General features: G+C 46.2%; 1 protein-coding gene across 33 annotated transcripts in view; it reads right to left on the reverse strand.

The window, feature by feature from the left end:
- The window catches only part of GGNBP2 (gametogenetin binding protein 2), a 72,171-nt gene that overhangs the window by 22,949 nt on the left and 34,576 nt on the right, over positions 1 to 14,646 (reverse strand). For 10 of the 33 annotated variants that reach the window (XM_034434597.3, XM_034434595.3, XM_087889875.1 and 7 more), the window contains exons 6-10: positions 13,520 to 13,645; positions 8,454 to 8,567; positions 7,326 to 7,535; positions 3,005 to 3,179; positions 1,780 to 1,977 (exon numbers count right to left, since the gene is read on the reverse strand). In XM_034434597.3, coding sequence (XP_034290488.2) covers positions 1,780 to 1,977; positions 3,005 to 3,179; positions 7,326 to 7,535; positions 8,454 to 8,567; positions 13,520 to 13,645 — 823 coding nt within the window. The remainder of the gene's footprint in view (positions 1 to 1,779; positions 1,978 to 3,004; positions 3,180 to 7,325; positions 7,536 to 8,453; positions 8,568 to 13,519; positions 13,646 to 14,646) is intronic. The other 23 variants (XM_034434602.3, XM_034434600.3, XM_087889940.1 and 20 more) reach the window with 3 other exon arrangements.

Below are 14,646 nucleotides of genomic sequence, written 5' to 3' on the forward strand. Positions count from 1 at the left end.
CAGCCTTTGGAAAAAAAACCCCTTATTTAATTTAGTAAACTAAGCTTTGTACAGACTTTGTGTGTGCTGCGTTCTCTGGGGTCCGTAGCTGGGACAGAACAGGGACCATTTCACGTCGGGATCTTCCTTGGGAGCATCCTCAGGAAAACTGGGAAAGGTTGGGACCATGTGGGAGAGCTGCAAATGGTTACAGGTAGTCCTCGACTTACAACAGTCCATTTAGTGACCGTTCGAATGTTACAACGGCACTGAAAAAAGTGACTGACGACCGTTTTTCACACTGTTGCAGCATCCTTGTGGTCGTGGGATCAAAAGTCAAGAGACTTGACAACCGGTTCAAACCTATGACCGTTGCTGTGCCCTTGGGGTTCAGTGATTCCCCCTTTTGCGACCTTCTGACAAGCAAAGTCAATGGGGAAGCCAGGTTCACTTAACAACGGGGGGGGGGGGGGGTAACTAACTTATCAACTGCAGTGATTCACTGAAGAACGGTGGCAAGAAAAGTTGCAAAATGGGGCAAAACTCATTTGACAAATGCTTCACTTAACAACAGGAATTTTGGGCTCAATTGTGGCCGTAAGTCGAGGACTCTACCTGTACTTGTTGTCCGCAACATAGGATCGGTCCTTTAATGAACATTCAAAGTTACAATGGACCCACCAAATTATTTACCACCAATTTTCAAAGTTGTGATGGCTGCGCAGGCAAACCAGCAGTCAAATGATTAACTTTTGAGCGCTTGGCAACTGACTCACCTTTTTGGGTGTTTGCAGCGTCCTGTGATTTGCAACTTGTTGGCTAGTTTTGGGAGTTTACAGACAGTTCTTGACTTACAACAGTTCTTTTAGTGAGCGAAGTTACAATGGCACTGAAAAAGTGACTTATATGACCGTTTTTCATGCTTACGACCGCTGCAGCATCCCCGTGGACATCAAAATTTGGATACTTGGCAACCGACTCGTATTTATGACGGTGGCGGTGTCCCAGGGGGAGTTAAGCGATCCCCTTTTGCGACCTTCTGACAAATCAAATTGATGGGGAAGCCAGATTGACTTAACAACCTTGTTACTAGTTTAACCGTGGCAGCGATTCGCTTAACGACCGTGGCCAGAAAGGTCATAACATGGGGCAACCCCGGCACACTGCAACACGTCATAAATGCAGGCCAGTTGCCAAGCGCCCGAATTTTGATCGTGTGACCATGCAGATGCTGCAAACGGTCTTAAAAAGTTTTTTCAGGGATGCTGTAACTTTCCAACAGTCGCTAAAGCAGGGGTGTCCAACTCAAGGCATGTGGGCCAAATCCAGCCTGCGGATTGCTTAGATCTGGCCCTTGGGGCTGCCCTGGAAACAGGAAAGGACTGGCCTCTGCCAGCAGAAACGGAGCTCAGGGGGGCTGCACGCAGTTCCCCAGGCCCCGTTTTCGGCCTGGACTGCCTCCTGCTGCCCTCTGCCAGCAAAAACGGAGCTCAAATGAGTGCGTGTGGCCCCCCCTGGGCCCAGTTTTCAGCCGGGATGGCCTCCTGCAGCCCTCTGCCAGTGAAAATGGCCACCTGGGCCCCCAAAATCAAACACGACCCTGATGCAGCCCTCAATGAAATCGAGTTTGACACCCCTGCGCTAAAGGAATGTTGTAAGTCAAGGGCCACCTGCATCTCCACCCCGCTACGTTGTTGCCACCAGCTTCCAATTCAGGGAAAGACAACCTGAGGAACCTCCATCTCTCCCTCAACTTCAAAAACCAGGCCGCAATCCATTCAGGAGCTTAGCGTCCCTCACCTTTTCTTGGCTCCGCATGTCCTTCTCCTCCATCACTTGCAAAGGAGCCGGGATCTCGCAGACGCACTTATTTTTCCTCCGGTTCTTCCGTTTCTGGCGCTTCTTCTCCTGCTTGAGTTCTCGCACCCTCTCCTCTTCGGAGAACTCCTCGCACAGCTGCTCCAGCCGGCTGATGCCTTGCACCCTCTCCACCGCCATCTGCTTAGAAAGACAGCGATCAGCGGGGCAGGAAGAAGGTGGCGTTTTGTTGCTCCTTCCCTAAAACCATTATCCCTACACCGGGACCCTGTCTCCGACTCTTATTGCATCCGGTTTCAGATGCCAAGATATAAAAAACGATGTTGATGCAAAGCTGCATTTATGAAAGTGGCGGTTGCATCAGTGGTGGATTGCTACCGGTTCTCCCCGGTTCTTGCGAACCGGTAGTGGAAATTTTGAGTAGTTCGGAGAACCGGTAAATACCACCTCTGCCTGGCCCCGCCCCCAACCTATTCGCTGCCTCCCGAGTCCCAGCTGATCGGCTAGAAAGAAAAATCAGGGCTCATTTGACAAAGAAGAGAGAGAAAAAAAAACATGACACCGTAGCTTTAAATTGAGAAGCCAAGAAGCCTCTGAAATGATCGGCTAGAACCGATCCGCTCCTTGTAAACTGCTCAGTGGTGGTAGATTGGCAATTGAGGCCAAGCTGTCTGAAAGCGGTTTCTGATGCTCTCAGTGGTGGCAGAGCGGCAAAAAACTGTTTAAACTATTGTCGCGGCGTTTCAAAGGGCTGCCCTACAGCTGATCAGCAGTAAAAGGCAGTGTGGTGGTAGACCAGTGTGCTCCAAAAACAAATAGGTAGACTGGTACAGCTCTGCAAGCAGTTAAAAGCCTGGTAGACCAGTACCTCTGCTAAATCCTAAAGAATTGTTTGTCACATGACCATCAAACCATGCCCACAAAATAAGCCACGGCCAAAGAACCGGTAGTAAAAATTTTTAGAACCCACCCCTGGTGTGCATGCGAAACCATCCCTCTTCCTGTCCCCTGCTGCCCCCCAATCTGAGCTAGAAAGTTTGGAGATCTTTGTTCTAAGGGACACAGACAGTCATCTTCCCCCACTCAATTAAATTTTGTAGAGTGCTAGCAAAATTTATCGCTTCAACCCAGAATTCCACAGACCTCAATTATTTTCCTACTTCCTGTTTCTTTCCCTCCAGGTAATCAAGGGAACAAGAGCCGCTACCTCAAAGCTTTTGCGTAAAGCATCGACCCCCAGGTAGAAGAGCATCTGCCAGGTCTGTTCCTCAGCCCGAAGCTTCTGCCAGATGCGGTGCAGCCGTTCATAAAGGTGGATGCCCAAGCAGGTAAGGACCTCTTCTTGGGCAATGTCTATTGTCTTCGCGTGTCTTTCTCGTCTCCTGGTGAAAACAAAACGAAGACGGAAACATGGCAAGGAAGTCGTTAGGTGGGCACTTCTCCTTTTGCAACTCCAAGTTATTTTAGGAGTTCTCAGCAATCTGTACATCCGGGTAGACCTCGACTTAGGAGCATTCATTTAAGGACAGTTCGAACTTACGATGGCCTAAAAAAAAAAACCAACTTACGGGCCCATCCTCATGGTTATGACAGTTGCCTCGTCCCTGCAGTCACATGATTGCAATCCGGGTGTTTGGCAACTGACTCACATTAACGATGGGGTGAACTGTGTTGGGGGGGGGATCACACCAAGATTGCGATCTGCCACCTTCCCAGCCGCAAAATCAATTGGGGAAGCCGGATTTGCTTAACGACCATGTGATTCACTGAATGACCACAGGATTTGTTTGTTTGCTTGCATGCTTGCTTATTTGTTCTCCTTTTGTTATTTTGTTTTATTTCATTTCATTTCATTTCATTTTATTATTTTATTTTATTTTATTTTATTTACTTTATTTTATTTTATTTATTTATTTTATTTGCTTAATGTTTGAGAGAAAATTGTTATAAAATCGAATCCAATCATGTGATGACTCACTTAATAATTGCATCACCTAGTGGCCAAAATTCCACCGATGATCTAAATCCCACCCTTTTCATGGATTTGGGCAGTGGTGGGGTATGGGCAGTGATGGGATTCAGCCGGTTCGGGCAAACCGGTTGTTAAATTGCTGGCTGGCTCCTCCCCTCCCCACCCCCCCTTCCAGGAGTCCCCACGTGCCCCGTTTTGGCTCCGAGGTAAGTGCAGGTAGATCTACTAGGCCCAAAACGGGGCGCGGGCGGATGCGGCATAGTCCCCCCACGGCCTGTTTTTGCTCCCAGGAGGCTTTAGGGAGGCCTACTAGGCCCAAAACGGGACCCGGGGGGGCACCCCGCACGTCCCGTTTTTGCTGCCAGGGGGGTGCAGGAGGCCGAGTGCTGCCGGTCACACACCCCTGGCCACGCCCACCCAGCCGGTCATTAGGGCAGAGAACCAGTTGTTAAATTATTTGAATCCCACCACTGGGTATGGATATGAGGGAAAGGCCTCGGATTGTGATATTGGGTCTACCAACTTGTCCCTCTCAAGTTCCCTTTCTGAATGCCACTGGAGAGAAGTGATCTCCAACCAGGCTGCTTAAATTCATTTCTAATGGCCGAAACTTCACGGGTTTGTATCTCTTTAGAACAGTGGCCATTTCTGTGTCTGTGGACTCCCAACTCCCAGAATTCCACCGACAACACAGCCATTGTGAAGAAATCCGGCAGCTGAAGTCATAAATGTTAAAAACAGTCCTAGGTGACTTTTTTCCCCCAGTGCTGTTGTAAGTTCAAACGGTCACTAAATGAACGGTTGTTAAGTTGAGGACTACCTGGATACCATAAGGGAGAGACAGAACCAGCAACCAATCCATGAAGCAGCTGATGCAAACAGCTTAAGCTAATTTGGAACGCCCAACTTACTTTTCAAAAGGAACTCATGCAAAAAATATTCGTTTACCCGAACGTCTTAATCTTTCAAAAGCAACTTAGAACTAAGGAGAAATTTCCTGACAGTTAGAACAATTAATCAGTGGAACAATTTGCCTCCAGAAGTTGTGAATGCTCCAACACTGGAAGTTTTTAAGACGACATTGGGTAACCATTTGTCTGAAGTGATGTAGGGTTTCCTGCCTAAGCAGGGGGTTGGACTAGAAGACCTCCAAGGTCCCTTCCAACTCTGTTATTCTATTCTATTCTATTCTATTCTATTCTATTCTATTCTATTCTATTCTATTCTATTCCATTCCATTCCATTCCATTCCATTCCATTCCATTCCATTCCATTCCATTCCATTCCACTCTATCTCAAAAACCATGATGATGAAGGGTTATTTTTTTTAATGGAACTTTGTTTTCTCCTTTTAAATGGAAAAAAACAGGACAGGAAACTTGCCTTAATAAACACATTAGCGACACCCCCCCACCCCCCGTGAGTTTGCTTATTTATTTGACTTTTTTAACCCCACCTTTATTATTTATATAAATAACTCAAGGTGGAAAATTTACATAATATTCTTTTCCTCTTCCTATTTCCCCCACAACCACAACTCTGTTGTTTGTAGCAGAAGGGGATACTTCCTTAGAGCCAAGAGAAGGCTTAGTATGATGGCCCAGATTGTTGGGGGCAATGTGCTGACTCTGTAAACCGCTTAGAGAGGGCTGTAAAGCACTGCAAAGCGGTATATAAGTCTAAGTGATATTGCTATTGCAGGCAAACTCTGCCCACTGCCAGGAGTTTGATCCTGACCGGCTCAAGGTTGACTCAGCCTTCCATCCTTCCGAGGTCAGTAAAATGAGGACCCAGATTGTTGGGGGCAATGTGCTGACGTTGTAAACAGCTTAGAGAGGGCTGTAAAGCACTGCGAAGCGGTATATAAGTCTAAGTGATATTGCTATTTCAAACAGATATTCAGAGTTTTTAAACAAAAGTGCACTGGTTAAAACTGAGATGGTTCTCTAAATGTGATTCAACTGCATTTTCAGCTACAGATAAAGAATGCTGGGAAATATAGTCCAGTATCATGTAAAGGTGCACCATGGATTCGTGTACAGATAGTCCTCGGCTTATGACCACAATTGGACCCAAAATTTCCATTACTAAGCAAAAGAGTGGTTAGGTTTTACACCATTTAATGACCTTTCCTGCCACAGTTGTTGTGAATCTCTGCAGATATTAAATTAATAACATGGTTAAATGATGTTCAAGGTTATCAACATTGGGGGGGAGGGGGGACAACTGAAGCAAACTCAGTATAATAAGCTTAACTTTAAACATTCCTAAAAGTTTCCCCTGGGAAACTCAAGTTATTATAATGCACTGTAATAGGCAGGCCATTAAGCAGGAAGCCCGTAAAGACGTCAAAAATGTTTGTGGAGGGGAAAATATTCCAACCACAAATGCTCCATTCTCATCCAGGAGTAAAATGGGATCATCAGAAGTACTTTAAAGTCAAAATGGCTGCCAAAATGGCTTGTTGCCAAGTTGTAGGATGGTTCCGGTCAGTTGATATGAGGTTTTGAGAGGTTGGAATGTGTTAACTGAAAACATTCTGTGTCGTTTAGAAACCAGGATCAGAAATGGATTTATTGACTTCTACCCTGCCTTTATTATTTTTATGACTAACTCAAGGCATCGAACATATCCAACACATCTTCCTCCTCCTACTTTCCCCACAATAACCCTGTCAGGTGGGCTGGGCTGAGAGAGAATGACTGGCCCAAAATCACCCAGCCAGCTTTCATGCCTAAGGTGGAACTAGAACTCACTGTCTCCTGGTAATAGGCCCAAAATCACCCAGCCGGCTTTCCTGCCTAAGGCGAAACTAGAACTCACCTGGTTTTCATGATTAAGACTGGATTTGAACTCAACGATCGCCTACTTTCTAGCCTGGCGCCTTAACCACTGGCCTAAACAGGCTCTCTCAAACTGGACTGCAGGCTGATTGATAAAAGAGATTCCCCAAAGAATCCCTTAAAACAGGGGTCCCCCAAACTTTCCAGTTTGGTGGCTCGGCCCGGCACAGGAAGGGGAAGTGTGAGTGGCAGGCACATGCATGCACACACAGTTTAATTGTACGAGCGGCCCGCACACGCGTGAAGCTCTGCTCTCGCAAATGGAACTCGGCACGTGGGCAGAGAGCGCTGGTGCTCACACGCGAAGATCCACTCGTATGGGGACAAGTGTTCTCCACTTGCGTGAGGGGAGCCTTGTTGCAGGCAAGCAGAGGGAAGTTTCACGCGCTTGCCCAGTTCTCCCATAGCCCGGGTTTCGAACAGGTCGCGGCCTGGGGTTTCAGGACCCCTGCCTCATAAAACCACTGCTTGTGAAAGGAAATTGTTTGGCTTGCGTGGCGAACCCTCGTCCCAGCAGCATTGAGCAAACCCACTCAGAAGGCCCGTGCGCCAACACGTGCCAATAGCGCGGCAGACCAAGAGAGAGCTACGGCAGGCTGGCAGTCATCACAATGTATATCTTCGAGACAGAAATATACATTTTTTTTGAGGGGGGGGAAAAAAAAAAAAGAGAAGCAAAAGCGCTAGAAAGCCCAGTCTAGCCAATTACATACTCGTACCCTCCTGCGAACTCGGGTTCGGCTCGGCCGAGGAGGTGGGCGATGAAGTCGGTCTCGCAGCAGACGTGAATGTGGTGCTCGTGAGGGCAGCAGCGCAGGCCCTCGTAAAGGGTGGCGCAGTAGCCTTTCTCTTTGCTGCAGTCCAGCTCGCCGATCAGGATGGTGTAAGCCCGCAAGACTTTGTTTTTGCAGTCAGTGCAAAACCTAGTTTAAAGAAAAAGGGGGAATTATAGTATAATGCTTAATAGAAAGACATTTTTATGGGGTAAATAGTATGGGGGTTTTTTTCCCCTTAGGATGGAAACACTTGAGAGAAAGACTTTTTTTTTTATGCTAAAAGTTTTGTAATGATGGACAATTACCATATTTTTCAGACTATGAGATGCACCTAACTATAAGATGCACCTAAATTTAGGAGAGGAAATCAACAAAAAAAAGTTTTTAGCCTCTGTGGGCCCCATTTTCAGGCCTTTTCCAGCCTTTTTTTTCTGGCCGTTTTCTAAGCTTTTTTCGACTCATTTTTGGGGCTTTTTTGGCCCATTTTCAAGCCTTTTTTGGCCCATTTTCTGAGGCTTTTTGGTCAGTTTTTGAGACTTTTTTCAAGCCATTTTTTTCCAAAAAAAATTGGCCAAAAAAAAAAAAAAGCCTTGAAAACGGGCTGAAAAAGCCTCAAAAACGGGGCAAAAAAAAAAAGCCTCAAGAATGGACCGGAAAAAAGCTCGAAAATGGGGCATGCAGAGGCAAAAAAATGGCTGGCAGGTGGGCTCATCAATATTCGATCTATAAGACGCACAGACATTTTCGCCCCCTTTTGGGAGACAAAAAAGTATATCTTATAGTCCGAAAAATATGGTACATCTCAAGACGATTTAATGAATTTAGTAGTAAATATTCATTGAATTACAGTATGTGATCTATGAAATAGTGACTTTTAAGCTCTGACCATATTCTTTATTTACTCATATTTTATTTTCCATCCACAATGGATTTTTTCTCTTTTTTCTTCCTTTTTTTTTTTTTTTTTGGTTTACTTACTTATTTTATTCTTTAAATGTTTACTGACCCACACAGAGTAAAATGCAGAGGAGGAAGAGAAGGAGGTTTCCAATCCCAGTAACGTACCTGTGTTTTCGGAGGTAAGTTTCTAGTGTTTCTAATAGACAGTTAGAATCGATTAAGACTACTTCATCTCGACATTCCTGTGACATGAGTTCCCATATATCCATCCAGCAACCTCTGAAGAAGAGTAAAAAAAAAAAAAAGAGAGAGAGTATTTATTTATTTAGGGAATGTACATGACCATCCACCTCACTTGAGTAATTCTGGGCGGCATATACAAAAAAAAAAAGTAATTCTGGGCGGCATATACAAAAAAAAATCAAAAAAAAAAAATCTGTACAAGCTGGAAAAAAAAAGACCACAAAGCCACATACCCACATTTGACACAGCCGGGCATGGGGGGCTCCATCCCATCCCATCTCCATCCCACACTGGGAGGGACCAAGTATGAAGCCATGAGAATTAAATAACCAAATAACCAGCATTCACAAAACAATTTCCAGTAGTTTGCAAGACAATATTTTTGATCTACAGGTAGTCCTTGACTTATGACTGGTTGCTTGGTGGCCATTTGAAATTACAGATGATCTGGAAATAGCAATAGCACTTAAGGCTTATATATGACTTCACAGTGCTTCTACAGCCCCCTCTAAACGGTTCACAGAGTCAGCCTCTTGCCCCCAACGATCTGGGTCCTCATTTTACCGACCTTGGAAGGCTGAGTCAACCTTGAGCCTGGTGAGACTCGAACTGCCAAATTACAGGCAGCCGGCAGTCAGGAGAAGTAGCCTGCAGTACTGCACTCTAACCACTGTGCCACCGCGGCTCTTCCATCGCGGCGGACCAGAATTCAGAGTTTCATTGATCAGACCCAATGGTGACATGACCAAACTTTGAATGCTCAGCAACTTGGACACATTTATGGCTGTTTGGAGCATCCTACGGTCACATAACTGTGTTTTACAATGATTTTACTGAAAAATGGCACTTATTTTCAATTTTCGACAAAAGCAACGCACAATAGCTAACCGTTTGTTTAAGAAGTGCTGCCCAAAAGGCCATAAAATCACGTCGGCCACATGACCGACCTGTTTTATGAATATTATAACTTAGGACCTCATAAGTAGTCCTTGACTTACAACTGTTCATTTAGTGACTGTTTGAAGCTACGACGACACTGAAAAAAAAAAGTGTCTTATGATCGCTTTTCACTCTTACAAACCTTTGCGGCATCCCCAGGGTCACGTCATCAAATTTTGGATGCTTGGCAACTAGGATATATTTAGAACGGTTGCAGTGTCCCTTTTTGTGACCTTCTGACAAGCAACGTCAATGGGGAAGCCAGATTCACTTAACAGCCACACTGCTAACTTCATAAATGTAAGTGATTCACTTAATAACACTGGCAAGGGGGAAAAAAAAAGTAAAATGGGGCAAAACTCACTCAGCAACTGTTGTGCTTAATCGCAGAAATGTTGGGCTCAGCTGTGGTCGTAACTTGAGGGTTACCTGTTAACGGGCGAGCTCCATTACAGTCATAACTCAAGGACTACCTGTATGAAGTTTTTTGCAGCATTCACTGTTCGATTGTCCCAAAGGTGTTTCTTTCAGGAGGCAACTGGACTGTCTTGTTTTTTTTTCTTTGAAGACGTTTCGCTTCTCATCTAAATAGCTTCTTCAGCTCTCACTTGGATGGCCGGGAATGGATTTCCAAGAAAAATGGCAGACTACAAGCACCATTTGCACTTCCGTTTGAGATGCAGACAACACAGACTCATCCCCAACAGCCTGCACCTGCGTCTTCAACGGGGAAGGGACAGGACAGAAAACATCCTGCAGCCAAGTAGGCTCCACACCCATTTGCACCACTGCCTCAACGACTCTCTAAAAGAATGCAAACGACCAGCTGTCTTCAAGGAATATAAATCCTTCCGTTTCCCCACCATCCAATCAGAGCTTCTTGGATGAGAAGTGAAACGTCCTCAAAGAAAAAACCAGATAGTCCAGTTGCCTCCTGAAAAAGCACCTTTGGGACAACCATGACCTGGATGACTGGGAATCTCTGTAGACTTTCTTTCTTTCCTTCCTTCCTTCCTTCCTTCCTCCCTTCCTTCCTTCCTCACCATCCAGTCAGAGCTGAAGAAGCTTCTCGGAGGAGAAGTGAAACGTCTTCAAAGAAAAACCAGAAAGTCCAGTTACTTCGGGGACAACCATGACCTGGATGACTGGGAATCTCCATAGACTGACCTTCCTTCCTTCCTTCCTTCCTTCCTTCCTTCCTTCCTTCCTCCCTCCCTCCCTCCCTCCCTCCCTCACTTCCTTCATTTCTTCTCCACCATCCAGTCAGAGCTGAAGAAGCTTCTTGGATGAGAAGAACCATGACCTGGATGACTGAGAATCTCCGTAGATTGACCTTCCTTTTCCTTCCTTCCTTCCCTTCCCTTCCTTCCTTCCTCCTTCTCTTTCTCACTTCCTTCATTCCTTCCCCACCATCCAGTCAGAGCTGAAGAAGCTTCTTGGAGGAGAAGTGAAACGTCTTCAAAGAAAAAAAACCAGGCAGTCCAGTTGCCTCCTGAAAAAAGACCCTGGGGACAACTATAACCTGGGTCACTGGGAATCTCCTTAAGACTTTCATTGTTTGATGCAGTCCATTCCTTCTCCATCTGCCTTCCTTATGCCTACATTGGCCATCCTTCAAATGAAGACCTCCTCTCTTAATTTTCTAAAGGGAATCGTTCTACCAGTGCCAACCTCTTTTAAAAGACTCTTGACTTTTACCCACGAAAACCTGTTGAAAACCATACGGAAGTAGGCTTATTTGCTTTATATCTCTGAGGTTTTGGCAGTCTTCAGTTATTTTAGGCCTTGGGGGTTGAGATGTTCCTCAACTTACAACCATTTGTTCAGCCACTGTTCAAAATTACGATGGCAATGAAAAAAGGATTTGATCGTTTTTCCTTGCGCTTCGGACCATTACAACATCCCCAGAGCCAAGGGATCAAAATTAAGGTGCTTGGCAACCAGAATGTAAGTCCTCGACTTACAACAGTTCCATTAGTGGCCGTTCAAAGTTACGACGACACTGAAAAACGTGACTTACGACCGTTTTCCCACAGTTGCAATCTTTGCAGCATCCCCATGATCGCGTAATCAAAATTCAGATGTTTGGCAACTGGTTCGTACTTAGGACCGTTGCTGTGTCCCAAGGTCACGTGATCAACCTTTGGCGACCTTCTGACAAGCAAAGTCAATGGGGAAAACCAGATTCACTTAACAACCGGGTGACTAACTTATCAACGGTGGCAATTCGCTTAACAATGGAGGCAAGAAAGGTCGTAAAATGGAACAAAACTTAACAGGTGTCTCAATTTAACAGAAATCTCAGGCTCAATTGTGGTCGTTGAGGACTACCTGTATCTATGATGATGGCAGGGATGTGTGTCATGTGACTGCCATTTTGAGACCTTCCCAACCCGCTTCAGACAAGCAAAGTCAATGGGGGAAGCTGGATTCACTTAATGCTGCATAATTCATTCAACAACTGCAGCAATTCACTTCACATGAGCCGTGGTGGCGCAGTGGTTAGAGTGCAGTACTGCAGGCTACTTCTGCGGACTGCTGGCTGCCTGCAATTCGAATCTCACCAGGCTCAAGGTTGACTCAGCCTTCCATCCTTCTGAGGTGAGTAAAATGAGGACCCAGATTGTGGGGGGCCAGAGGCTGACTCTGTAAACCGTTTAGAGGGGACTGTAAAGCACTGTAAAGCGGTATATAAGTTTAAGTGCTATTGCTAAGTGCTAACAGCCAGGCCAAAAACAGTTGTAAAATTGGGTGCGACTCACTGAACAACCACCTTGCTTAGCAATGGAAATTCTGGTCCCAGTTGTGGTCGTAAGTCGAGGAGTACCTACTGGTAACTTCAAATGTCTCTATTTCTTCTTTGTTGCTGTTTTTTACAGGGTTGGATTTTTTAATCATTATAATTCTGGCCCTACCAAACTGTCTATAGCTGGGTGGCATTTGTGTTTTGTTTTATTTGGTTTTGCATGAAATGTACACAACCAGGTACAGGTAATCCTCGACTTACAAACAGTTCATTTAGCGACCGTTCGAAGTTATAACAGCACTAAAAAAGGGGACTTATGACCATTTTTCACACTTACGACCCCCAGGGTCATGTGATTTACATTTGGATGCTTGACAGCTGACTCACATCTATGACGGTTGCAGTATACCCTGGTCATGCGATTCCCTTTTGCGACCTTCTGACGAGCAAAATCAATGGGGAAGCCAGATTCACTTAACAACTGGGTTACTAACCGAACAAGTGCAATGATTCACTTAACAGCTGTGGCCAGAAAGGTTGTAAGATGGGGCAAAACTCACTCAATAAATTTCTCACTTAGCAACATAAAATTTTGGGCTCAGTTGTGGTCGTTAAGTCAAGGACTCCCTGCATCTATTCGCATTTGCGTGCTTTCGAAACTGCTAGATTGGCAGGAGCTGAGCTGAGGACGGGAGCTCAGCCCATCGCGTGGCGCTCGGGTCTCAAACCCGTTCGAATTGCTAGATTGGTAGGAGCTGAGCTGAGGACGGGAGCTCAGCCCATCGCGTGGCGCTCGGGTCTCAAACCCGTTCGAATTGCTAGATTGGCAGGAGCTGAGCTGAGGACGGGAGCTCAGCCCATCGCGTGGCGCTCGGGTCTCAAACCCGTTCGAATTGCTAGATTGGCAGGAGCTGAGCTGAGGACGGGAGCTCAGCCCATCGCGTGGCGCTCGGGTCTCAAACCCGTTCGAATTGCTAGATTGGCAGGAGCTGAGCTGAGGACGGGAGCTCAGCCCATCGCGTGGTGCTCGGGTCTCAAACCTGTTCGAATTGCTAGATTGGCAGGAACTGAGCTGAGGACGGGAGCTCAGCCCATCGCGTGGCGCTCGGGTCTCAAACCCGTTCGAATTGCTAGATTGGCAGGAGCTGAGCTGAGGACAGGAGCTCAGCCCATCGCATGGCGCTTGGGTCTCAAACCCAGGTTGCCGGCTTTCCAGCCGACAAGCCCAGCATCTTTACCCACTTAGTCACTGCGGCGCCCTATTTAAGAAACAAACAATTCAATATTTTCTGGTATGGTTTACCTGCTGGCTCCCTGGAAAGGTCCACAGTAGAAAGTGATCCTACATTTGCTCTCCTTCCTCTCTTCTTCGCTAGATCTCTTATCTGCACCTAACTTCTCTGTGCTCGGGGTGCTACCGTTCCCTTCGCTAGGGTATACAGCATTAAAAGAAGAATTCAGAGGCATTACCACTGTGTCAATGGATGTGTTTCTTTTGTGGATCCTTCGGCCTCCCTGGCCCCTTCATAAACCCACCTTTCAAACCCTCATAAAACAGAAAATGGATTATGCCCCAAGAGCAGAACAACCAGGCCTCCATCTGTGGTTATTGTACTCTGCTAAACTAATCAACGAAAGAAAAAGGATGAGCTGAAGAAGCTTCTTGGATGAGAAGCGAAACGTCTTCAAAAAAAAAAAAAGACAGAAAGTCCAACTGCCTCTTGAAAAAAAAAAAAAAAAAGCATCTTTGGCATAAAAAGGACGAGGCCCCACAACAGCATCAAAAGAGCCACACAGGCTTAGGATGGACAAGCAGAGCAATTAAAAGAATAAAAACAAAATAAGCCTGGAAATTTGGTAACCATTGAACAGCTCCATAAGAAGTGGTGGGATTCAGCCGGTTCGGGCGAATCAGTTGTTAAATTGCTGACTGGCCACGCCCCTCTCTGCCCCACCCCTTCCAGGAGTCCCCACGCACCCATTTTTGCTCCCAGGAGGCTGCTGGGAGGCCTACTAGGCCCAAAACGGGACGTGGGGGGGCGGGCACCCCCCACGGCCCATTTTTGCTCCCAGGGGGGTGCAGGAAGCCGAGTGCTGCCTGTCACACCCGCTGGCCACGCCCACCATGGCCATGCCCACCCAGCCGCTCATTAGGGCATAGAACCAGTTGTTAAAATTATTTGAATCTCACCACTGCCCATCAGGGTGCTTAAAAACTTGCCTCCTTGCAACTAAAGGGGAGTTAAAATTCAGTTTCCAGTAAAAGAGACGGAAGGGAAACGTCAGAGCTTGCTGTGTACAGGTAGTCCTCGACTTACGACGGTTCACTTAGTGACCGTTCTAGGTTACAATGGCACTGAAAAAGATGACGTGACCATTTTTCACACTTACGACCGTAAAAGCATCCCCACGGTCATAGGGTCAAAATTC

Source organism: Pantherophis guttatus, chromosome 1 (assembly GCF_059756535.1).
Source record: "Pantherophis guttatus breed Tessera chromosome 1, ASM5975653v1, whole genome shotgun sequence".
NCBI lineage: Eukaryota > Metazoa > Chordata > Lepidosauria > Squamata > Colubridae > Pantherophis > Pantherophis guttatus.